At 67.8% G+C, this 24,207-nt stretch overlaps 5 protein-coding genes across 5 annotated transcripts; 2 read left to right on the top strand and 3 right to left on the bottom strand.

Annotated features, from left to right (window-relative positions):
- Positions 1-919, bottom strand: EMIHUDRAFT_443052 (hypothetical protein). Its single transcript, XM_005780407.1, has 2 exons — positions 91-919; positions 1-17 (listed from the first exon to the last, which is right to left on the bottom strand). Exon 1 carries the CDS (start codon positions 816-818, stop codon positions 312-314), a length of 507 nt encoding a protein of 168 aa, XP_005780464.1. The 5' UTR covers positions 819-919; the 3' UTR covers positions 1-17; positions 91-311.
- A 9,257-nt stretch (positions 920-10,176) lies between these two features.
- On the bottom strand, positions 10,177-10,986 carry EMIHUDRAFT_73203 (hypothetical protein; the record flags this gene model as incomplete). Its single annotated transcript, XM_005780406.1, has 1 exon — positions 10,177-10,986. A coding segment is annotated over one exon (810 nt), but the record flags the coding sequence as incomplete, so codon positions are not given.
- A 3,065-nt stretch (positions 10,987-14,051) lies between these two features.
- On the top strand, positions 14,052-14,969 carry EMIHUDRAFT_73216 (hypothetical protein; the record flags this gene model as incomplete). Its single annotated transcript, XM_005780405.1, has 1 exon — positions 14,052-14,969. A coding segment is annotated over one exon (918 nt), but the record flags the coding sequence as incomplete, so codon positions are not given.
- A 789-nt stretch (positions 14,970-15,758) lies between these two features.
- On the top strand, positions 15,759-18,618 carry EMIHUDRAFT_443049 (hypothetical protein). Its single transcript, XM_005780404.1, has 9 exons — positions 15,759-16,427; positions 16,503-16,608; positions 16,683-16,724; positions 16,797-16,839; positions 16,915-17,200; positions 17,278-17,487; positions 17,558-17,682; positions 17,820-17,957; positions 18,031-18,618. Exons 1-9 carry the CDS (start codon positions 15,785-15,787, stop codon positions 18,349-18,351), a joined length of 1,914 nt encoding a protein of 637 aa, XP_005780461.1. The 5' UTR covers positions 15,759-15,784; the 3' UTR covers positions 18,352-18,618.
- Positions 18,619-21,708: 3,090 nt separating this feature from the next.
- On the bottom strand, positions 21,709-22,376 carry EMIHUDRAFT_366377 (hypothetical protein). The gene has a single exon (XM_005780403.1). It carries the CDS (start codon positions 22,321-22,323, stop codon positions 21,835-21,837), a length of 489 nt encoding a protein of 162 aa, XP_005780460.1. The 5' UTR covers positions 22,324-22,376; the 3' UTR covers positions 21,709-21,834.
- Between the last annotated feature and the right edge of the window lie 1,831 nt (positions 22,377-24,207).

Raw genomic sequence — 24,207 nt, 5'->3', positions numbered from 1 at the left:
AGGACGTTGCAGTACACCTGACAATTGCGGTTTTGATCGCGAATCTTTTCAATTTGTTCGGGTGTCAGGTTAGCACGATAACTGCGTTGCCTCCGAGAAGAAGGGGTTGTTGAAGCGCTCGCTCGGGGGCTGCGAGTCGTAGGCGACGACGTCGACGCCGCGGTGCTGCAGCAGCGCCGTCCAGTAGCCCGACCCCGCGCCCATCTCCACGATTGGGCCGCATTCCGCGATCGCGGCCAGCGCGCTCTCGGACGGCACGGCGAAGCTCGCGACGTGGCACAGCGGCACGATGACGAGCTTGGACAGCGTCTTCATCGCGACGGGCAGCTGCCCTCGCTGCCGGTGCGGCTGAAGCGCCGCGCGCCGCCCCTTCCCAGCGACGAGAGCAGCGCCATGTCCTCGGCGGATGCGCCGTCGCAGCTGGTGTAGAGCCTCCACACCGCCTCCGGCACGATGGCGCGCAGCCGCAGGTAGACCGCCTCGAGCCAGTTCGTCTCGAGAAGGCCCGGACGCTCTGCCGCCGGCTCGGCGCTCTCGTCGCGGATGTGCCACGGAGCCTGCACGCGCAGGTGCGAAAAGAGCGCGCGAAGCACGCGCCGGTTCTGGCGCGCCTTGCGGCCCATGCCGCTGGCGGCGAGCTCCGTGCGCGCTCCGCCGGAGGCAGTCCGCGGCGGCAGGCCGTCGCGGAGCGACTCGGCCGCGAGCGACTCGCAGAGTGCCGCCGACGCGTCCGCGTCGAAGAGGTTGTAGGCGGGTAGGAGCACGTCAAGCACGAGACGGCGGAGCGACGCGGCGGCGCGCTCGTCCGCAGCGGACATCAAGAGATGTGGTGTGTCGGGTCGTTGGTTCTCGTACTCACGCGCCGGCACCGGGCTCTAGCACAGAGACCTCAACGCGCCGCAGTCCCGGGCCGGGGTTCGGACTTTTTGCGGGGTATGGTATGGTAGGGTCGGCGCCCTGGCGCCGCGACCATACCCCCCCACCCGCACAGGACGTCGCCTCTGGCCAGCAGGACCATACCCCCCCACCCCCCACCCCACCACACGAGCGCACAGTAACCGTCGTGTTAGGCCGTCCGGTCGTGCGGCACGAGGTTGCAGCGAGAATCGGCGAGAGACTGCGAAAAGAGATAGGAAGAGGCAGACTCCCTAGGGTGGGCGACGGCTAGCGCATCACACTCCTCTCCTTAAAATCCCTGTGTGGTGGCGGCGTGCCGTCCTCCCATCCCTCCCTTGGGTTGTCTGTTTTCTTTCTTTCTTTCTTTCCTTTGCTGTCCCATCTCCTCCTCTTTCCCGCCTGGGCGGGGCAGTGGTGGGCGCGCGGTGCGGCGTGGCGTGTGCGTGTGTGCGACCGCAACGAAGGACCCTCGCTCTCGCGTTTGGACTATAAACAAAAAAAAAAGACTGCAATCAGCGTAATCTCTCGTCCCCCCAGAAATCCGCCTCCAATCGTCAAGGCAACCATGCACTTTCCTCGTCCGCTCGCGCGCTGCCGCGTCGCATTGCGCCCGAACTTGGCCGCCGCAAGCTGCACGCCTAGACCCCCGCGACGCCTATTGCTCACGGAACCCGCCGCCCCCTCACCACCCCTACCATGCGATGCGCTCTCGCTCGCGGCGCGAGCGGCTGTACCCCCCTCGGCCTCGCACCGCCTGCCTACTCCCGCTCGCAGGTACAGCCGCTGCCATGGAGGAGGCCGCGAGACGCGTCCGCTGCTGCCCATTCCACACCCTCGTCCCGCCTTAACCCGTCCGACCGCCCTCCCTCTCTTACGCGGGTACTCGCACCGCCTGCTCGCATCTCTGCGTCTAGAGAGTGCCACTCTGTGTCCGCAGCCGCGAGGGCCACTCGAGCGCTGGCCTGCACCTCCCATCGGGGACACCACCCTCAACCGCTTCTTGACTCTCTGCAGGAATTCATTCGATCAACATGCTCAAACTTGAGTACGTGCCGGCCGCCGGTGACAAGCTCGTGCTCAAGCTTTCTCCTCCGCCGCCGCTTGCTGACAAGCAGGTGTGCGTTAATTTGCAGTGGCTGAGGGAGGGGGTATGCACATGTGCACCGCTGCAACGCACGCAACGCTGCGCCTTCCCTGCAAGACGACCCTCTCGCGTTCTGTGGCTGACAGGCGTCTCTGGCGGACAACACGACCGTCATCGACTCTGGCGGAGGCAACGCCGTCGGCATCCCCTCCGAGCCCGTCTCGCTCAAGGATGGCATCGACACCGGCACCGGCGGCACCGGCACCGCCAGCACCGGCACCGGCAACGTCCCGTCCGAGGGCGAGCCCGGCCCGCTCAAGGACGGCATAGACGAGGGCGAGTTGTCGCCGATGACGTCCTCCGCGAAGGTCGGAATCGTGCCGGCTGACGACGGCCGCATCACGCTCGTCATCTCCGCGTCGGTGTCGCCTTCGCTCCTCGGAGCCAAGGTGCGCGTGCGCACGCTAGGATCGTGATCATTCCCTCTACCGTCTCCGAAAGCCTGCGCGTACTCTCCCTCGCCCACAGGCGTGCGGCGTCAAGAACGTCAACATCTCCGTGGCAAAGCCTGGCCCGGAGGACGTCCTCAAGAAGGACCCGGCCGCGGAAAAGGCGCCCGACGCGGGCGCGGTCGATTCGGACAAGGCCAAGGCCAAGTTCGCCGCCCACGCGCCGAGCCCGCCCGCCGTTTTCTGGTCCAAGTTTCCGCGCCCGACCGGCCCACCGACGGCCCCCACCGGTGCCGTCGAGGGCGCCCTCAAGAAGGACATCCCTTCGGCAGAGTCTGGCGCGGAGGCCTCCGTTGACGAGACCGGCGCCATCAAGAACGACCCGGCGCTCAAGCCGGTCACCAAGGTCGCCACGGCCCTCAAGCCGGCGGCGACCGGCGGCGTTGCGGCGGCGGCGGAGGCGGCGGAAGCGGCGGCGGAGGCGGCGGCGGAGGAGACGACGGCGGCAGCGGCGGAGGCGGCGGTGGAGCGCCTCGACGATCTGGCGAGGACACAGAGAGTCCGCTGCACTCTATGCCACGAGCTGCCTCGCACCGGGGCCGCGGGGTCGAGTGCGGCGTCTGGCAACAACGGAAAGACATAGCCGGGATACGCAATCCTCCTGCAGCCTCGACAACAACGTTCAGTAGCAGGGCGGTGGCACGGCGGTGGCAGGGAATCGACTTTCGTTTCGCGTGTTTCTTCTTTCAGGCGGTGGCGCGGCGGTGGCAGGCGGTGGCATGGCGAGTGTGAGCTCGATGTCGCTCTCGTCGCTCTCCTCCTCCTCCGCCCTCTCCCGCTCCCTCTCCACCGCCCCCTCACCGCCCGCGACGCCCGACAAGGCGAGATTCGCCGAGATTCGCCGAGATTCGCCGCCCGCGCCTCCACCGCCGCGAGATCGCAATCTCGCCTCCTCGGTCTGGCGGCCAGCAGCTGCCACTGGATGGCCGTCACACCCCGGGCAGCCGCCCGGCTACCAAACCCCCCTGAAACCTCGAATCCAGGCGCCGCTCCGGTGGTGCGAGGCTGAGCTTGGCAGCGACTTTGAAGAGTTCCGCCGCCTCTCGGCCGAGCTCCCTAGAAGCGGAATACGCATTCTTGTACTCCAACCAGCGATCGAGAGGACACGGAATCCGCTGCACTCGACCGTATTCGGCTGTACTCACTGTCTCCGCACCCCTCGTCTTCACGCGGTGCTCTGAGTACACCGCACAACGCCGTACTCCGCTCTCATGCTGGTGTATTCAGCACGCAGGCGGAGCTCCGATGCGGTGGCGGCGGGGAGGAAGCCGGCGGCGGCGGAGGCGAGGGCGGCGGCGGAGGCGAGGGCGGCGAGGGCGAGGGCGGCGGAGGCGAGGGCGGCGAGGGCGAGGGCGGCGAGGGCGAGGGCGAGGGCGAGGGCGAGGGTGAGGGCGGCGCTGAGGGCGGCGGCGGCGGCGACGGCGAGGACGGCGGCGAGGGCGGCGGCGAGGGCGGCGGCGAGGGCGGCGGCGGCGGCGGAGGCGCGGGCGGGTCTCGGCTCTCCACGGCAACGGATGGCGCCTTTTCCTTTATGCGGGGCTACGACGCCTCCGCCTCACCCGGCGCCTCGCCCCGCGCCTTTTCCTTTATGCGGGACTACGACGCTTCACCCGATGACTCTCGGGCGAGCTCGGCCCAGTCTCTGAGGGGACCACCCGGGCCGCTGCGATCCGAAGCGCACCTCAGCTGTTGTCCCTCCGGCGCAACGCTCGGCGGCGGGGCAGCAGCAGACGGCGCGGCGGCGGCGGCGGCGGCAGACGGCGCGGCGGCGGCGGCGGCACGGGCGGCGGCGGCAAAGGCCGCGGCGGCCAATGCAGCGGCTGCGAAGGCGGCGGCGGCAAAGGCGGCGGCGGCAAAGGCGACGGCGGCAAAGGCGACGGCGGCAAAGGCGGCGGCGGCAAAGGCGGCGGCGGCAAAGGCGGCGGCGGCAAAGGCGGCGGCGGCAAAGGCGGCGGCGGTGCCGTCGGCGGCTCAATCGGTGGCGGCAAGGCGGACGTGCAGAGGCACGTGGTATGAGAGAAGCCTTAACGCTGCCTCCCTCCTTAGCGTCGTTCCCCACCTTTGGCTCGCCGCCACCGCAGACATCTGGGCGGCGCCGGCGAGGCTTGCAGCAGCAGCGCGACGCGACGTCTCGGGTGCCAACCCCGCCGCCAACGCCTTTGCCGCCGCCGCCGCCGCCAAGCGTGGCGCCAGAGGGGCGACGGTTGAGGCTGTGGAAGGTTGTGGACGAGTTGATGCTGCTCGGCCGGCGGCCGCGGTGCGTCAGGCGTGCCCTCAACGTGCTCGCCAGTGCGACCATAGTACCTCCCCATCTCTCCCCGTCTCTCCCCAGATCTCGTCCACCTAGAAGCGGAACACGCACTCGTGTCTCCAGACCAGCGCTCGCCAGGGCACGTACTTCGACCGTAGTAGCCGTTGGCGCGCTCATCATGCAAGTCCTGCCGCCCCTTCTCACCGCGTTGAGACCTTGCCCCCTCCACCCTCCTTTCGCCCCCGCCCCCGCCGCCCTCGCCGCCGCCCTCCCGCCCCGCCGCCACCCTCCCCTTTGCCGCCCTCCGGACTGCCGCCGTTCTCGCCCTCGCCTCCAGCCGCCCCGCTGCCCTCGCCACTGCCCCCGTCGCCGCCACCCCTGTCGCCGCCGCCCTCGCCGCCGCCGCCCTCGCTGTGTCGTCTGTCTCTGGGCCGAGTCGCGCCATGGTGCGAGGGCCATCGGTCGAGGCTAGCCAGTGCGCTTCAGCACCGTCGCTTCCCGGCCGACCTCGGCGCACTCTCGGTGAAATGCCGCCGCAACCTCGGCTCAAATCTCGGCTGTAGGTCGAGGTGCACCGGGCGGCGCTCGGCGCAGCCGCCTCGCCGATGCCTTGGGCTGTGGCCGCGGCCGAGGAGAGCAGCACCCCCCCACCCCCCCCCCGCCGCCGCCGCGCGGAGACGCACCCCGCACGGCAGACGCACCCCCCGCGGGAGACGCACCCCCGCCCCCTCTCCTCGGCGCCTCGCAGCGGCCGTGCAAGTGGCCACCCCGCACGCCAAGACACGCCGCGCCGCAGACGCACCGCCGAGATTCGCCGAGATTCGCCGAGACTCGCCGAGATTCGCCGAGATTCGCCGAGGCGCGCCTGCCGCTGACGCACCGCTGCGGGAGGCTGGACGTGTCCTGGACGCGGCCCGTAGGAGCGGCGCGCGCAGGCGCGGCGCGCGGTGCTCGGCAGCGCTGCGGCGCCTGCCAACACGCCTCTCGCCTCTGGCGCCGCACGGCAGCTTAGATGCCAGAGAGGCTGAGTACGGGGCAGCAATCTGAGGCCAGTGCTAGCCACGCCATTGCGATGCCACCGCGACGCCACCGCGTTTTGAAGCCTCTCCCTCCCGGACCCCGCGCCTCGACGACGCGACCGCGACCCACACGTACGGCCCGTGCATACGGCACCGCTTTGGGCGGATGTGGCGGTCTCGAGCGCTCCAGAATCGCAGCGACTCTGGGCGCCATTCTGCTGCAGTGGGCCCGGGGAGCTCCTTCGAGACGCCGCCATCCCACTCCCCGCCGTCCCATTCCCCGCCATCCCCGTCCTCGCCATCCCACTGGGTGCGAAAATCTCCCCATATCTCCCCATATCTCCCCATGTCTCGTGCTAGGTGCGGGAGGCGATGCGGCGCGACCGACAACAGGCGCTCTCTCCCCATCCCTCCCCATCTCTCCCCATCTCTCCCCATCTCTCCCCATCTCTCCCCATCTCTCCCCATCTCTCCCCATCTCTCCCCATCTCTCCCCATCTCTCCCCGACCAACAACAGGCGCTCTCTCGCTCGCTCGCCGCCGAGACAAAAGAGACGGCGCCACGCCAGAGGGAGAACGCCTTAACAGGCCCTCGTGCGCGCCGCCGCCGGCAAACCGACTGAGGTCCTGATCTTTGCCCCACCGCCGCCACCGCCGCCACCGCCGCCACTGCCGCCTCCACTTCCGCCGCCGCCGCCACCGCCGCCGCCGCCGCCGTCTCGCCTTGAGACGGCGGCGGCGGCGCTCGCCGTTGGTGGTGCAGGTTTGCCCCCGGAGGAGGGAGACTGTATCCCGTAGATAGGTAGGCTGCGAGGCGAGGCAGAGCCAGACCAGCGAGTGGGACACACCGGCGCGTGTGGGGTGGGGAGATGATGGTCCCACCGGAGCGACACACAGACCACACCTCACAAGACGCCCCGCCAGCAGGGCCGCCTCCACCCTGCCCCCAGGTAGGTGGGAAGGAAGGTAGAGAGGCGGAGAACAGTCTGACCAACCACTGGACACCAGGCGGGGAGTTGTGGGGAGATGTGGGGAGGTGCGGGGAGATGTGGGGAGATGTGGGGAGGTGTGGGGAGATGTGGGGAGAGGTGGGGAGAGGTGGGGAGAGGTGGGGAGAGGTGGGGAGAGGTGGGGAGATGTGGGGAGATGTGGGGAGATGTGGGGAGGTGTGGGGAGGTGTGGGGAGATGTGGGGAGATGTGGGGAGGTGTGGGGAGGTGTAAGGAGATGCGGGGAGATGCGGGGAGATATGACGGAGATATGACGGAGATATGACCACGGTACGGGTGGGGGTGCAAGCGAGGCGGAGAGACGGCCACACGGGAGCGGCACACACAGACGACACGAGGTGGGGCATTCCTCCCGTGGACTCCAACGAGTGCTCGAGAGGATGCGCTCTCCGCCGCACTCCGCCGCACTCCGCCGCACTCCGCCGCACTCGGTCGTGTTTAGCTGTCCGTGCCCGCTCCAACGAAGGGCGTAGGCCCTGACTCCGACGGTGCACCTCCGACGCCCTGATTCCGTTGTCTTTGATGACGCAGGATCGCCCCATCCGCCCCGATCGACTGCGGCAACGGATTCGGGGCCCTGCTCGGGTCGGGCGGCAACGAGAGCATCGTCGGTGGCAACGACGGCAAGGTGCCCTCCAAGGCGACCCGCGGATCCACGCCGTCGGCCACAAAATCGGTGCTCGCCGCCTGTGCGGCTTCCGCCATTTGCTCACCGCTCACAGCCAGTCTCTCGCCCCTATTCAGGGCGCGACGGTCAAGCCCAAGACGGTCAACCCCAAGGCCCCCAAGAAGGGCAACCCCAAGACGGTCAACCCCAAGACGACCACGACCGCCACGCCGGAGGGCTCCGTCACCGCCTCCGGCTGGCTCTCGTGGCCCAAGCTCTGCTGGCACAACGCGCTCTGCGCCGTCTTCATCTGCCTCGCGGCGAGCGCGTGCGGCGGCGCGTTCGCCTACTTCTCGCACGGCTCTGACAGCCTTCTCCCGTCGATCGTCGTGCCCGACGCGACGGCGCTCCCGACCGAGAAGGCGCGCGGGCCGCTGTTTGCTCCGTTCAACCCGGAGCTTATGGAGCTCGACGCGTTCGATTCACTCAACGTCGAGCAGTGTTTGGTGGAGCATCGGTGGTGTGCGGAGTGCACGCCAGATGGAAAATGCGATGCGCCTAAGGTGGAGTGCTGTGATGGCCTCACCTGCCAATGGGGAGGGCCGGACGACAAGTGGTCGGCGCATTGCAAGAGTGGTTCAGGCCCGGCGCCCTCTCCCTCGCCGTTGCCGTCGCCCTCTCCCAGCCCCTCGCCGTCGCCGTCGGCCTCTCCCTCGCCGTCGCCGTCCGCAACCAAGATCGACATCGTGGGCTATTGGGGCAACGCCTACGGGGGTGCGAAGGAGCCGCCCAAGTTCTCTTCCCTTCCGGATGCATACAACGTCGTCGTCCTGTCCTTCATGACCATCAAAATCTCAGGAGCCAGAATCGACTACCGGAGGCCTACTACTTGGGGGCAATCCGATGCAGCGGTGATGGCAGACTTGGCAACTTGGAAAAGTAAGCCTGATAAGTACGGCCGGAAGAAGTATGCAATGGTCTCTCTCGGTGGAGCACTGAACCAGTATCGAGCGACCAGCATCGAGTGTCCCCCTGCTGAAGTTAAGGGCCACGTCGTGAAATTGCTCGAGGATTGGAAGTTGGATGGTCTCGATATCGATCTTGAGAACGCTGATCGGACTAAATGGGCTAACACCCCCACGATGAGAGACCTTGTGACATCACTGACTGGAGCAACTCCCCCGAAGCTTGTGACGCTCGCACCCGAGGCGGCGACCGTGTCCATGAACGACTACGCCTCCCTCATTCCTTTGGCGAGTTGGACCCAAGTGCAGTTCTATAACAACAAGCCCGATTGGCTCGGTCCCCCCTGGAATCCAGGCGTGGCCGGGTCCAATTGGCAGGTGGACTATCAGGATCAGGCTGGTTGGCTTGCGGTCCTGACCACTACCCAGACAAACAAGGAACTGTCCTCTGAGCATTTTGGCATGCTGATGCCGGCAGGACCCGGCACGATGTGCGCGGGTCACCCTTATGGGGGAGGCCCTCTCATACCTGGAGTCAGTCCTCCGAGCGGTGTGTGGGACGTGAGTAAGCTCATGGAGACGCTCAGCGCCGGGAAGGTGGCGCACGCCGGGGTATGGGACGTTGCTTGCGATGCAAGCAACAGCTATGCGTTTGCCACAGCCATGGACTCAGTCCTTGCGCGTTGAGGGCAGCCCGCTAGTACCTCTGCTGCCTGACATGTGATAAGACGATAGCGAACGACCCTGGGCCGAAGACGATAGCGAAAGGCAATCGGTGCAAGTCCGGCATACGCGCAGGGAAAACGAGTGCGCGGCCCCGGGCTACTGGAAAAGGTAAGACGATACGAGAGCACTTCACAGGCCTAAGTCCACGGCGCCAGAACTCAGTGGCAAAAACACCCACTGGCGACCCACCGTGGCAGCGAGGATTCCCGGACTACTGGGCAAGGTAAGCGGTAATGCAGCGCAATACGAGCTCCACGTGGCGGTGCGACGGAAAACGTTTGGACTCTCTCTAACCCGCGACTCTAGCCCTTCACAGGCATAAGTCCACGGCGCCAGAACTCAGTGGCAAAAACACCCACTGGCGACCACCGGGGCAGCGGCGGCGTGTTTCTTGGGGACCGTATCTTTGCGAGCTGTGTGTGCGCCTAACGTTAAAGGCACCAGCCTCGCCGCTACCGTGATTGTAGAGCCGTAAAGGGGGGGCGGGGGGGGGGGGGGGGCGTAAAATGTTGTTTACCGCAACTCGAGAGGGCCGTCGGGCCGGCTCTTCACGGGACTCGGGAGGCGAGGGGCAGGGAGCCCGGGGCCCGGGCCATCGTGCCGACGGCGACCTGGCCTCGAGCAGGCGCGCCGCACGCGCACGCCCTCTGTGCCAGCGCCTCGCCATCCCGCCTCCCTCCGGCCTCTCGCACCCCCGCCGACTCCTTCCCCGCCTCCACCGTCGTCGCTGCCTCCCAGCCCGCCACACCTCCGTCGCCCCCACCACCGCCATCGCCACCACCGCCAAGCCCGCCGCCGCCAAGCCCGCCTCCCCCGTCGCCGCCCCCACCGAGCCCGCCTCCCCCGTCGCCGCCCGCTCCCTCACCCCCTCCGCCGTCCTCCCAAGAGCCACGGGCACTTCCACATGCATGTTCTGTTCCATGCCCCATCGAGAGGGACACTTTCCTCTCTATCCATGTGAGTGACTCGACTAGACGTCGAGGGGGGGGCGTCTGAACACACGTGTCCCTCCATTCACACTCTCCCAGGCCTTCCTGGTCTAGTGCCCGTGTTCTCCGCCCGTCGTGCGGATCCACGGAATCCATCGCATCTTCGTCTTCTAAGACGTTCTACCTAGAGCAAGCGGGGCGACGCGCCCCACGCCTGCCCGCCGGTCGGGTGGGGCTTGGAGGAGGACCGGGGGTCCCCACCTGCACGAGCAGGATTTTGGAAGGACGATCAGGGGCACAGGGGGTTCTCCTGCTCTGACACAGCGACCGGACTCGGGCAGCTCGCGGAACCAAACCTTGCGGGCGAAAGGGGAGGGGGGGGAGGTCCTGGGCCCGCTCTAGCCAGCCGTAGAGGAGGGGGCGGCAGCGCTTGTTGGCCAGAGCCCCGTCCACCGCCTCGTACCAGCGCTGCAGGTCGCGCATGCTTGCAGGCGAGAGGCGGAGGACGGTGGTCTCAGAATTGAAAGCCTCGTCGCCGATCGTGGCCGTGTCTAGCACGGTGACGCGGGTCAGGGAGGAGCAGAGGGCGAAGGCGAGGCTGCCGATGAAGGTGAGGCCGGCAGGGAGGGTGACGCGGGCGATGGAGGAGCAGCGGCAGAAGGCGGCTTTGCCGATGGAGGTGAGGCCGGCGGGGAAGGTGACGGAGCCGAGTGCGGAGCAGCCGAAGAAGGCTTGCTCGCTGATGGAGGTAAGGCCGGCAGGGAGGGTGACGGTGGTGAGGGCGGAGCAGCCGAGGAAGGCGTAGTCACCGATGGAGGTGAGGCCGGCGGGGAAGGCGATGCGGGTCAGGGAGGAGCAGCCGAAGAAGGCGCCTCTGCAGATGGAGGTGAGGCCAGCGGGGAGGTTGACGGAGGCGAGAGAGGAGCAGAGGTCCAAGGCGCTGGGGCCGATGGAGGTGAGGCCAGCGGGCAAGGTGACGGTGGTGAGGGTGCTTGCCGATGGAGGTGAGGGTGGCGGGGAGGGTGACGCGGGCGAGGGAGGAGCAGCGGTAGAAGGTGGGGAAGAGGTTCCTCCTTTCCGCTCCCCCCCCCGCAAGGCGCGAGACACATTCGACACTGGGTTCGGGATGCCAGAGCCGTCGGGGGTCTGCGCGCGCGAGGGGCGGTTTGGCCCATAATATCTATGTGTCAACCCCGACGGGCAGCCTCGAGGACGACACGGCAGCCGCGCTTCTCCCGCCGTCCCGCGCCCTACGGTCGCTCGTGGCCGCGAGGCCGCGCCATGCCTGACTGACCCTCCCCAAGCTGCTTGCTACGAGCCCGGAGCCTGACGCTGAGCGCGTCGCCGTTGGCACCGGGGCGGTGGCGGAGGCACACGCGAGAGAGTGTCATCTAGGAGGGTGCGCAGCGAACCAGTTTTATCAATGTATGTGGCTCTTACTTACGCACATTCCCGTAGGAGGATGAGAAGCGACCCATTGGTGCTCGGAGGTTTATTTATATTATAGTCCTGTGTACGAGCCTCCTACCACCTTTTTCAGTGTATGGTAGCTGTTACGTTTTCATGGTTGGTGGACGGGCGGGGCGCCCTAAACCGGGTCAACCTGGTACTCGCGTACGAGTCTAAGGAAGGTGTTCATTTAAATAATTAGGAGGTGTTTTGCTCATCTTCGCGCGTCGCTTTCCCTTGCTCCTCCTCGCGGCGTATCCTGGCCCCTCGAGTCTATCGAGCTCCCCTCGCGCAAGGACCACATTTCTGACTCCCACTCCGATCCCAATAAATAAATAAATAGAGCAGTCATCTCCAGGGAGAGATGGGCGACGCACACGAACACAGAGGGACAGTGCGCACCCCGCCCCGCTCGCAGGGCGTGCATCACACAGGTGGACTGTGTGACTCCTCGGGTTTCTGGGACTCAGAGGTGTGCTAGTCGCTATTCTCCGACAATTCCGACATACATGTATCTGACGGGCAGAGTTTTGAGAGAGATATTTTTATTAACCAACAAGAAATCACTCTCACAGTTTGGGCATTTTTGTGTGAGCCGAGTAAAATTCTTTTTGCGCCTGTGCGGCATGGACTACAGGCGGTGCGAGCCAAGCAGCGACGGCCGGGCAGGGGTGGGCGGCGCTTCCTCGGGCGCGGCAGCGACAGCTGTGGACGCGCCGCTGCTCGGCCAGCGCGTCGTGCTCGGCGGGCTCTCTTCCCGCCCCGAGCTGAACGGGCAACGGGGCGTGGCGCGGAGCTTCGAGGGCGGGCGGTACGCTGTGGCGCTCGAGGGCGGCGGCGAGAGCGTGCGGGTGCGGCCGGGTAATCTGTCACCGGCGGTGTCGAGCAGTGCCGCGGCAGCCTCCGAATCGGTCAGCGCAGCAGCGGAGCGTGGCGAGGAGGAGGCGGTGCTGGCGTGGCTCGACAGTGGCGGGCGGGCCGACGCGGTTTGCGAGAGACGAGGCGTGAGCGGCCTCACGCTGCTGATGGGCGCCGCCCACCACGGCCACGAGCGGGTGGTCGAGCTGCTGCTGCGGCGCAGCGCTGAGGTCAACCTGCAGGGCAGCGTCGGCGGCACCGCGCTGATGTACGCCGCCGGCAGCGGCCACGAGCGGGTGGTCGAGCTGCTGCTGCAGCGCGGCGCGGAGGTCAACACGCAGGACAACGACGGCGACACCGCGCTGATGGGCGCCGCCGTCTTCGACCACCCCGCCGTCGTGCGGCGCTTGCTGCGGGCGGGCGCAGACACGGCGGCGCGCGGTACGAGCGGCAAGACGGCGCCGCAGCTGGCCAAGGAGAAGGGGCACGCCGAGTGCGTCGAGGCCTTTAGGCAGCACGTCAAGGAGGCGGTCGTTGCGGGACGGCCCACTGCGGCGGCAGTGGGCGGCAGAGGCGCAGGCGGCGCTTCCTCCGGCGGCGTTTCCTCGGCTGGATCGAGAGACGCGAAGACGCTATCTCCAGCGGTGGCGGGGCGGGCGTCGAGCGGTGTCGTGGCAGTCTCCGATGCGGTCGTGGCAGCGGTGGAGCGTGGCGAGGAGGAGGCGGTGCTGGCGTGGCTCGACAGTGGCGGGCGGGTCGACGCGACGTACGAGAGAGACAAGGAGAGCGGCCTCACGCTGCTGATGGGCGCCGCCACCAACGGCCACGAGCGGGTGGTCGAGCTGCTGCTGCGGCGCGGGGCGAAGGTCAACCTGCAGGACAGCGACGGCGAAACCGCGCTGATGTGGGCCGCCAGCCAAGGCCACGAGCGGGTGGTCGAGCTGCTGCTGCAGCACGGCGCGAAGTTCGACCTACAGAACAGCGTCGGCAGCACCGCGCTGACGTACGCCGCCAGCCAAGGCCACGAGCGGGTGGTCGAGCTGCTGCTGCAGCACGGCGCGAAGTTCGACCTGCAGGACAGCAACGGTTTGACCGCCCTGATGATCGCCGCCCTCTTCAACCACCCCGCCGTCGTGCGGCGCTTGCTGCGGGCGGGCTCTGACACGGCGGCGCGTGCGAACGGCAAGACGGCGCTGCAGCTGGCCAAGGAGAAGGGCCACGCCGCATGCGTGCGCGCCCTCGAGGAGCATGCGGCGGCGGAGGCGGCGGCTGAGAAGGCGGCGAAGGAGGCGGCGTGGGTTGCGGGGGCGGAGGCGAGGGAGGCGGAGAGAGCGGCGGCAGAGGCGACTGCGGCGCGGCATGCCGAGGCGCTGCTGGCGGAGGAGGAGGCGGAGAAGGAGGAGCGCGCCAAGGAGAGCAAGAAGGGCAAGAAGAAGAAGAAGAAGAGTGGCGGCGGCGAGGCAGACAACGCGGCGCCTGGCCCCAGCGCCACCGCCGCATCGCCGCCGCTAGCCGCGCCGCCAGCCCCATCTCCTCCGCCCGCCAACGCAGCCGCCATCGCTGCGGCGGACGAGGCGCTGCAGCAGGCCGTGGCCGCTGGCTCGTACGTGGGCGTGGCCAGCGCGCTGGAGGCGTGCAGCGGCCTCGCGAGCCCGGCCGTGCTGGCGGCGGCGAGGCGCGTGCGCGACAAGCTCAAGGAGGCGCGGAGGAAGGACAGCCAGCGGCTGCGCAAGGCGCATGGCGCGGCGATGGGCGCGCTCAAGTCGCTCGACACCGCAGACAGTTCCTCCGCGCTCCGAGCGGGCATCGCCGCCGCCAGGCCGCACGTGGGCGCGCTGCCTGCCTTGGCCGAGGAGGTGAGCGCGGCGGAGTTGAAGCTGGAAACTCTGTCTGTCGCCGAGCCGGCCGCGGCGGAAGAGGCGGCTGCCGCTCGGCCCATCGAGCTAGCCCTGTCGGACCTCACCGCGGCTACCGACGGGTTTGCGGATGGCAAGCTGATTGGCAGCGGCGGCTTCAGCCGCGTCTACGAGGCGTCGGCCGACCTCCACCTCCACCTCGCCGCGCCTCCACAGCTGCGCCACTTGCCGCTCGTCGTCAAGCGGGCAAAGTCGGGCCAGTCGGGCGGCTTGTCACGGGCGGAGCTCGAGGTGAAGCTTCTCAAGGCGGTGAGCCACCCGCACCTGCTGCCGCTGCTCGGCTACTGCCTCTCGCCCGACGGCGTCTGCCTCCTCTCGCCGCTGATGCGCGGCGGCTCGCTCGAGGCGCGGCTGCGCATCTCAGATCCCGACCGCGCTGCGCAGCTTCGGCGGCTGGGCATGGAAGAGCCGCCGAGGCCGCTGATGTGGCGGCAGCGCGTTCGCATTGCTTGCGAGGCGACCGAGGCGCTCGTCTACCTCCACTCGAAGGGCATCGTGCACCGCGACGTCAAGCCGGACAACATCTTGCTCGACGAGGAGCTGACCGCAGTGCTCGCCGACACGGGCTTCGCCAAGGACCAGCGTCCCGACGCCTCTGTCCGCCTCCGCTCGACTGCTCTCTACATGTCCACTGGCTACCTCTGCCCCTCCATCTCCAAGGGGGGCGAGTACTCGAGCAAGACAGACGGCTACGCCATCGGCATCACCCTCCTCGTCTGCCTCACCAACCGCTCCGAGGTGCAGCTCACCGACCGGTGCGAGGAGGAGTTTGACGGACTCTGGACCAACATCGACGCGTCCCAGATCGCAGATGCGGCGGCGGGGTGGCCTGAGATCGCGGCGCGCGCTGTCAAGGACCTCGCCAAGGCGGGAGACGGGCAGAAGAGCCTCTGCCACGACAGCTTGCGCAACCGCTGCACGCTACCCGAGGCTCTCATGACGCTCCGGGGACTGCTGTCTGGCGCAGAGGGCGGGGCGGGGGTGGAGGAGGCTGCGCCGGCACCTGGAGACGAGGCCGCTGCGGCAGCCGCCCGCACCACCTGGTACGAGCCTTCGCCGCTCTCAGTGCAGGTGCGCGGCATGCGCACGGGCGGCGACGCGCAGGCGCGCATCCAGGGCAACATGCTGCTCGCCTTCAACACGCTGATGCCGCGCCTCGACGCCGTCTACGCCTCGCGCTCTGCGGCGGCGCCCGACGGCTTCGATGAGCGCATCAACTTTTGGCACCGCGAGTGCGGCTTGCCGACCGAGCTGCGGAGCCAGCTGCACTCGCTGCGCATCTGGGCGAACGCGGCGAGGCACCACGACGCGGCGAGGTGGAGGAGGGACGGGCCGCGCAGCGAGGGGGAGGCGTCGCGGCTCGTGGCCGCGGTGACGGAGGCGATCGGGGAACTCGAGGGGTAATACTTGAGGGGTAATACTTGTGTACGAAGTACGAGACCGAGGTAGAGGCTAGAGCTAGGTACCCATACGAGTCCAAGGTGGGTTCATAAAAAAATAATAAAAGGTTTGCTTCATCTTCGCGCGACGCTTCCCTTGCGGCTGGCGCTCGCAAAGTGGTCCCGATGCTGCTCACGGAGACTAGAAGCTGCAAGCGGCCGAGGCCCGACTTCGTTCGGCAGGGATCTCGGCCTCACGCGCTCAGCCGCGTGCCCAGCTGCCCGTTTGTGACTGCAAAGCCCGAGGCGGAGCGCAGCTCCGACTGCGCCGCCTGGTTCGCGGCGCACGACGGCGACGGCGACGGCCGGCTCACGCCGGACGAGTTCCGCGGGCTGCTCCTCTCGCTCGGCAGCGAGGCGGAGAAGCTGCATCCCAAGTATGTGGAGCACGTCCTGGCGCAGACGGCGAGGGACGCGGACGGGTGCGTGAGCCTCAGCGAGGTGCACGGGTCGCTCCTCGCCATGGACAAGGCGCTGCGCGCTCCGCGCCGGGCCTCACGGTGGACGGGCGCCGACCTGCGTGCCTCTCGCGTCGCCGGCCGGTCGGCCGTCACTCTGCCCGAGGTGGCGACCCAGAGCCACTCCATTGGGCAGGGCGAGCGGCGGCACACCTTCGTGCTCCCGACCCGGTACACCAGCGTGGGCGCGGTCGGCGAAGGGGCGTACGGCGTCATCGCCACGGCGGTGGACACGGCCGCGCCCGGCGGGCGGCGCTCGGTGGCGATCAAGCGCGTCCGGCCCGCCGAGGACGCGCTGCAGCTGCGCTCCTGTGCGCCTTTTGCCAAGAAAGGGGCGCGGTCGACGGCCTCGGCGCCGCGCTCACGGTACTCGGCGCCAGCCGTAGGCCTGCGAGAGCTCGCCGTGCTGCGCCACACGGCGGCCCACCCCCACCCGAACCTGCTCTCGCTGCAGCGGGTGCTGCCGCCGTGCGGAGGCGCAGCGTCGACCTGGCGACGCGGCCTTCTCTGCCGCGGCACGAGGCGGCCGGGCGCGCCTCGAAACCTCGGGGCGGCGCCCCGATTAGGCGCGAGCTCTACCTCGTCACCGAGCTGTACGACACCGACTTGCGCCCGCCCACGCCGCCGTCGCTACCGCCTCCAGGCCCTCCCGCGCCGACCTCCCACCCTCCCCCACGTAGGCGGCACCTCATCAAGTCGGACCAGCTGCTCTCGGAGCAGCACGTGCGCCCCCTCGCCGCACGGCTGATCACTGCCGCAGGCGGGCGCCCCTCCCACCTCGCTCGGCCGCCGCGACAGGCGCGCTTCTTCGCGTGGCAGCTGCTGCGCGGCCTCGCGGCGCTGCACTCTGCGGGCGTCATCCACAGAGACATCAAGCCTTCCAACCTGCTGGTCAACGCAAACTGCGACCTCAAGATCGCGGACTTTGGCATCGCGCGCGGCGTCGGGCCGACCCGCGCCGCCGCCGCCCACGCCCACGCCGTCGCCACCGCCGCCGACGACGGCGGCGCGGGCGCGGCCCTGCTCGCTTCGGCCGCGACAGAGGCGGGCGAGCCGCCCGATGGTGACGTCGGCGGCAGCGCCGGTGAGGGCCTCTGGCGCCTCTCTCTTCCCAGCCGACTCACGAGTCTCGCCCGACGCGCCCGCGCCTCGTGTCCGCAGTCGCCACCCCGCCGCTGGACGAGTCTACCCGCGCCTCGTCGACAGAGCCCGCCTCCGCGCCGACCTCGGTCGGCGGCGCGTCGGAGGATGACGAGTGCGGTCTCTTCACGTCGTACGCGGTGACGCGGTGGTACCGCCCTCCAGAGCTGCTCTGCGGCAACCGGCGGTACGGCCCGGCGATCGACCTCTGGTCGGCGGGGTGCGTCTTGGGCGCAGCTTCGCCGGCTGCGGGTGCGGAGGAGGGAGGGGCGGAGCAACCGAGGCGTGCGAGGGAGTGTAGGCGAGCTGATAGGCCGCGCGCCGCTGTTTGCGCGCCGCGACCACATGGAGATGCTCCGCGCGATCAACGCGCAGCTCGGCAGCCCGGGCGAGGGCGCGCTGCGTTCCATTGAGGACGACCGCGCGGTGCGTGGCCCCCCCGCGCTGCGCCCTCTTCGTAGCCCGCGCCGGGGCGCGGTCCCAGCCGGGCCCTGCCGGTTCCACTCGCGGCCCCGCACGCTGTTTTCGTCGGTGACATGACGTCTTCCCGCACTCGTCGGCAGGTGCGTTTCCTCCGGAGGATGCCGCCCCTCCCTCCTCGCGCCTGGGCCGACTCGCTCCCCGGCGGCGCGCCCGGCGGCCTCGACCTCCTCGACCAGCTGCTGCGGTGGGACCCAGCGGACCGGCTCTCCGCCTCCTCGGCCCGCCACCGCGCAGGCTCTCGCCCGCCGCGGGACGCCGCCCCGCACGACGCGCCCCGCCGCACGTCCGTAGGCCCTCCGCCACCCCTGGATTTTGCCGCTCGCGACCCCGGCCGATCTGGAGCCGCTGCCGCCCTGTCCGTTTGACTTTGAGGGGCTGCCGCCAAACCTCGACTACTTTTATCTCGCGGCGCTCGACGCGGCGGCAGAGACGAACGCGGACGCCGGCTACACCTTCCGGCTGCCCGAGCTTCTTCGCTTCGGCATCCTGCACGACCGGACTGTCTATCCGGTGGGCGCTGACGCGCCGCCGGCGGGGGCGGCAGAGGAGGAGGAGGAGCGGCCCCTCTTCACGCTGGACGCGTCGCCGCCGGCCCCCAGGAAGAAGCCGTGACGCGCCGCGCGGCGCGTAGAGGTGCGCGTGTGTCAGAGAGGTGCGTCAGAGAGTCATGCCATGTCGCTTGCGTCGGTGATGGGTGCATGCACCGCCTCTCGCACTCAGGCCCTCACCATTACGCATTAGCATTTCCATTACGCGGCGGCTCTTCCGCTCTGGCTCTGCGGCAACAGCGCCAACAGCAACACACAGAAATCAGAATAACCAGAAAGGTCCTCGGCGGATCAGTTTCTTACTGGGAATCTTTGTGCTGCTCTCTGTGGTCTCCACACAAACTGCTACACAAACACCGCACAGAGTCGAGAGTCGAACGTGGTGGGGCGTGGGGGGTGGGGCGTATAGGCCGTAGCCACGTGAACCCCGGCCCCCTTCGAACACGAGACTCGGGGTATGACTGAAGAGACGAGAGAGGGGAGGACACAGGAGAGGAGAGGAGAGGAGAGAGGAGTGGCGAGGAGACGAGAGGAGACGAGACGAGACGAGACGAGACGGGAGGGGAGGAGACAGGAGAGGAGACGAGAGGAGAGGAGACAGACGAGACGAGACGAGAGGAGAGGAGAGGAGAGAAGCGGAGAAAGGAGAGGAGTGGAGTGAGAGGAGAGGAGAGGAGAGGAGAGGAGACGAGACGAGACGAGACGAGACGAGACGAGAGGAGAGGAGAGGCGACGAGAGGAGACGAGAGGAGAGGAGATCTCGCTGGAGCCTCCTTCGGACGGCGAGGACCCGCCGCCGCCACCGCCGCCGCCGCCGCCGCTCCCATGCAGCGTCGATGGCGAGGACGGCGAGTCGCTGCGCGCCGCGATCGACGCGGTGCTGCCCGAGCACGAGGCGACAATCCTCGCGCACTACGAGACGTACTACGGCGCAAAGGGCGATCGGCAGATCAGGAGCCTCCGCTTCCTCGACAGATGCGGCAACCAGCGCCAGGGAGAAACAGCGCCAGGAGAAGCGCGACAGACAGGAGCGATTCGGCGGCGCCGCCGCTGCCGCGAAGCCTCAAAAGAAGAAGAGCCGGCGGGGCGGTCGAGGCAAGCGGGGCCGGCAGGCTGGCGAGGAGCCCCCGAGCCCTCAGCCGCGCCGCAGCCGCCGCCGCGGGGGAGGGGTGCAGTAGAAGAGGGTAATTGGCACCTGCAGTTGTAAGTACGTGTTGCCATGCACATTTTGCAGCTGCTGCGAATGAAGGACCAGAGGGAGTGGCTGATAGCGGGTGTTGCGTGTGTCTCGCCCCGCAGCCCCGAGAGGCCGGAGAGCCACCGCACAGCAGTGCACGCCACGGTGGCCGAACTTGTGGCCGATCTGCCACACAGCGCCGGTTGATGTACACTCTGCGTACGCAATCGCTGCCGGCTATCGCCTACGGAGGCAGTGCACGCCCTGTCCGCTACGCGATGGCGAGGCAAGCCATCGGCGGCATCAGAGGGCGAGGCAATGGATGGCACATCGCACCGCCTCGGAGTCAGACACGCCATGGGCGGAACTAACATGTCAGGCTGTAGACCGTGAGTCGCAAGCTCTGCTCTGCTCTCATAGATGGTTGATGGACAATCGGCATGGCGGACGAGCCTCCCCACTCTTCTGGCGTGTTGTGGTCCGCCGGCTTTTCTGGTGTGTTGTGGTGCGACGACCGAGTGCTGCTCGCTCGAGGGTCGAGGCCGCCGCCCTTTGCACGCGGCGCTGAGGCGTGATGAGGACACATGCGGATGGCGCACGACACTCGGCGGCCATCGGGAGGCGCCAGCTCCGCGGTGGTGGCGGCCCGTGGCCGCAACGTAGTGGTGTGGCGCTGAAGCTAGCTCCGGGACGTACGTATTTCGATAATTATGAACGATTTAGTCCAGAAACATCGTACCAAAATCACACGGCATGCTCAGAACATCGAACCGGCCCAACGATGTGCCGCGGAGCGGCTATCTAACGCTAGATTGGGTAGCCGGCACAGTATGACACGTGAAACTACTCAGGGATATGGGACAAAAGCGTCGAAAATGTCCCAAAGAAGCGTGACTCGAGTTTGTGGCAGCCCCGCAGCCGGCGCGCGCTGCCAGGAAGCACCGCTCGCGTGTCGGCGGCACTCCCTGGCACCCAGTGAGTGCCGCGAACCGACCAGACCGAACAGGCTCGACGCCGCGCTCGCTGTGGGGCTGCCACAAAGTCGCCGCCGAGCGTGCCACCGAAGGCGTCCCGTCGGAGGTGATGGAGTGTGAGACCTGAGGCTGCGGAGGTGACGCCTGAGGTACCGGCCCGTGCACAGCGACCCAGCCGGCGACCGCCACGGGCTCAGGCGAGACTTGTCGACGCGTTCCGGCTCAGCTTCACCGTGGTCATCGGGCGTCTGTCGACGTCAGGACCACCCATACAGCTCGCGGGTTTGAGGTCGCAAGAGCCAAGATGGTGGCGTTTGGACATCCCAACCATCACACAAGACAGCCTGTAGGTGATGGCGGGACGGCGCAGTGTTTGTGGCACTCGGCAGTAGGCACCCGCGGCACGGCCCCGCTGTCGGCTCTCGCGGGCTGCGGAACCGGCCCCAGAAGGGGACGGTCCGGGCGAGTGTGGCAGCTCCTGCGCTAGCATGGGCACCCTGTATCATAGCACTACTGATCCTGGTCATAAGAGCTGCCAGGAATAGCGTCAGGAGCCGGTAGGAGTCAAAACCCCTCATATTTGAGACATCGTGCCTTGCGCTAAAGTCGCACTATATACGCACTCGAACACGCACTAAATAGCGCACTAAACTATCACTAAAGTTCATTCACACGCACTAAATTAGACCCAGGCGCCCTCCGTGAGGCAAATGACTGCACTCCCAGGCTGTCATGGCATGCTGGCTTTCGCGCGGCTGCTCGACGGCGCGTGCGTATAAAATTTTGCGTTTTCCATTGAGATTGCATCTGCCCGCTTTTTTGGCCAGTGTGTGTGCGCTGCGTGCGTGCGCGGTGGGCGTCCGGAAAATTCTTTTTTGGCAAGGCGGAAGTCTTCGGCGCGCAGCATCGCAAGGCTCGTGCCGCACCGTAGATCCGCCCGAGGCCGCGCGCGCCCATATCGGCAGAGCTGCGCACAGTTACCCACCCCGAGACGGGCCGGTCGGCGCGGCCTGCTCGGCCTCCGCGGCTGCGAACCGAGGCGGAAGAGCCGTCTGCGGCGTAAAAGTCTTTTCGCGTGTTAGTGCCAGTGCGCGCCCCGTGCCAGTCCAGTGTCCTGCCCCATGCCTGCCCCCAGTATAACGAGGCCGCGTCAGCACGTCAGTCGTCACCCGCCCCGAAACCCAGGGCTGGATTCGGGACAAGGGCTGTGTTTACCTGTCAATGGAATGAAGAAGAGAGAATGCGACTACTGACGTACGAACGTACGAATGTACCGGGAAATCAAAACGGTGTCGCAGGAGCGCGCTCCCTGTACACGGCGCGCTGCGCTGTCACATACTGCTATCACTGGTGCCAAGCGGCGAGCGATCACAGGGCGTGGGGCGCTGCCCCTCACTCATGCCCGCTCGGCCACCTCAGCCCGGATCTTCTCGAGCTCCACGTCGCGCGCCGCCACCGTCCCCTTCAGCTCCGCCACCTGGTCGAGCGCGTCGCCGAGCAGCCCCTTGGCCACGCCAAAGTCGCGCAGCTGCTCCACGCCGCCGCTCGCCCGCACCTCTGCGGCGTGGTCGGCCACGAAACGGCGGCACTGCGCGAGGAGCCGCCCGTCGCCCAGCGTGTGCGCCGCCTCCAGCAGCGGCACGGCGGTCGCCGGCGCGACGCTCTCCTGCAGCGCCTGCGCGCAGAGCAGCTCGAGGCGCGGCACCTGGTACATCTGCACCAGCTCCCGCAGGTCGAGCGCGCGCTGCGCCCTGCCGCCCTGCTCCTCGCCGAGGTCGAACTGGTCGGTGAGGAGGTAGCGGACGAGGGCGGTGAAGCTGGCGAGGTCGGTGTTGGACACCGTGACCTCGGCGGCGTCGCGCTCCTTCATGCCGGTGCCAAACATGGTCCGAAAGACCGGGGACCGAACGCAGAGCATGTTCTTGCTGACGTGCTCGTATCTCTCCAAATGGTCGCCGACCAGGAAGGTGACTTTGCCCTCTGGCAGGGTGGCGTCGCCGCACATCTTGCCCATGTCGGCGGAGAAGGTGGAGGGCGGAACGACGATCGGGGCAAAGGAGGGAGGCGGAGGAGGCGCCGCCACGCAGACCTGGCGGAGGCCACCTTCCGAACCGACCGACAGCGTGCTGCCGTCGGAGCTGATGGCGACTTCTTCTGGGCTGGCGAACCCCGCCGCGTCGCCCACGCCGTCAGCGCTGCCCTCTGTGCCACTGCCCGCGAGCGTGGTCACCGCGCCAGTCGCCACCTCAACCCGCCGGATCTTGTGGTTGTCGAGGTCCGCCACAAACAGCGCGCCGCCGTCTGGGATGACAGCGATGCCAGTTGGGCCGCAGAACTGCGCCGCGTCGCCCACGCCATCCGCGTCGCCATTCTCGCCGCTGCCCGCGACCGTTGTCACAGCGCCCGTCGCCACCTCAACCCGCCGGATCTTGTGGCTGCATTGGTCCGCCACAAACAGCGCGCCGCCGTCTGGGCTGATGGCGAGGCCAGCTGGATTGTAGAACTGCGCCGCGTCGCCCACGCCATCCACGTCGCCACCACCGCCGCTGCCCGCGATACTCGTCACCTCTCCCGTCGCCACCTCAACCCGCCGGATCTTGTGGTTGTCGCCGCAGTCTGCCACAAACAGTGCGCCGCCGTCTGGGCTGATGGCGATGCCAGCTGGTTCGTCGAACTCCGCCGCGTCGCCCACGCCATCGGCGCCGCCTTCTTCGCCGCTGCCCGCGAGCGTGGTCACCTCGCCAGTCGTCACCTCCACCCGCCGGATCTTGTCGTTGCTGAAGTCCGCCACAAACACAGCGCTCCCGTCTGGGCTGGCGGCAACGGTGTAGGCCTCACTTGCCGGCAAGGCTGCTACGCGGCGCACGCGCCCGGCCGCCGAGACGTGCAGCAGCGAGTCCTTAGTCGCGACGTACCAGGCGCCCGCGTGGTCGCTCGCGACGCCAGCCGGACCGACGATAGAGGGCCGTCCTCGCCCTCGAGCGCCAGCGTGGTGACCTGGCCGACGATGCGCGCGCCAAAGAGGGGCGCCTCGAAGCCATCCGCGACCGGCACGGGCTCCTCGTCCGCCTCGCCGCCGCCGCCGGTGCGGGCGCGCTTAGCGCAGGCCATATGTTGCAACCTGGATTCGGGACACGGGCTGGGTAGGGTGCCAGTGACCTGGAGCGCGTTTTCGCAAGACAGCTGTCCGCGTACACACATTTTCAAGAGCTCACGGCCGCGCCGCCTTCAAATCTTAAATTCGGCTTGCCTCGCGCCGTGGCGGCCAACCCTGAACAGGACCGACGCGACCTTTTTTGGCTGCGCGCCTCACCAGCCGTGCTTTCAAGACCTGGGCTACGTGGCGTGCGTACTCTCGTGGTGGCTAACCAGCTTTTGGACACGCGAGCTCGGCACGAGTAGAGAGGGAGTTGTTATAAAATTCTTTTCTCGTGTACGTGCCAGTGCGCCGCTAGTCCCGTGCTCAGTGTCGTGCGAGAAAGTATCTAAAATTTTGCTGAAGTCGATTTTACTCGAGCACGCGCGCCGAGTTGTGCGTCTAGTGTTTGTTCGCGGTGCCTCGACAGGCCGTCGATTGCATCCCATTAGTTAGGCAGCCTGGGAACGGTGACGGTCAGAGGCAAAGCCTACGAGGGGTGGTGGAACCACATGTAAAAAAACTGTTCAGTTTTCAAAGGCAAAACACAACGCTCTGCGGTTGGTGCACCCCTCACACTGACACATCCCCTCATCCCCTACCCTTGGCTGAGCACATCTACCTGCGAGCTAG

This window comes from Emiliania huxleyi (genome assembly GCF_000372725.1).
Source record: "Emiliania huxleyi CCMP1516 chromosome Unknown EMIHUscaffold_215, whole genome shotgun sequence".
NCBI classification, from domain to species: Eukaryota; Haptophyta; order Isochrysidales; family Noelaerhabdaceae; genus Emiliania; species Emiliania huxleyi.
This window is presented reverse-complemented; position numbering and strand designations above follow the sequence as displayed.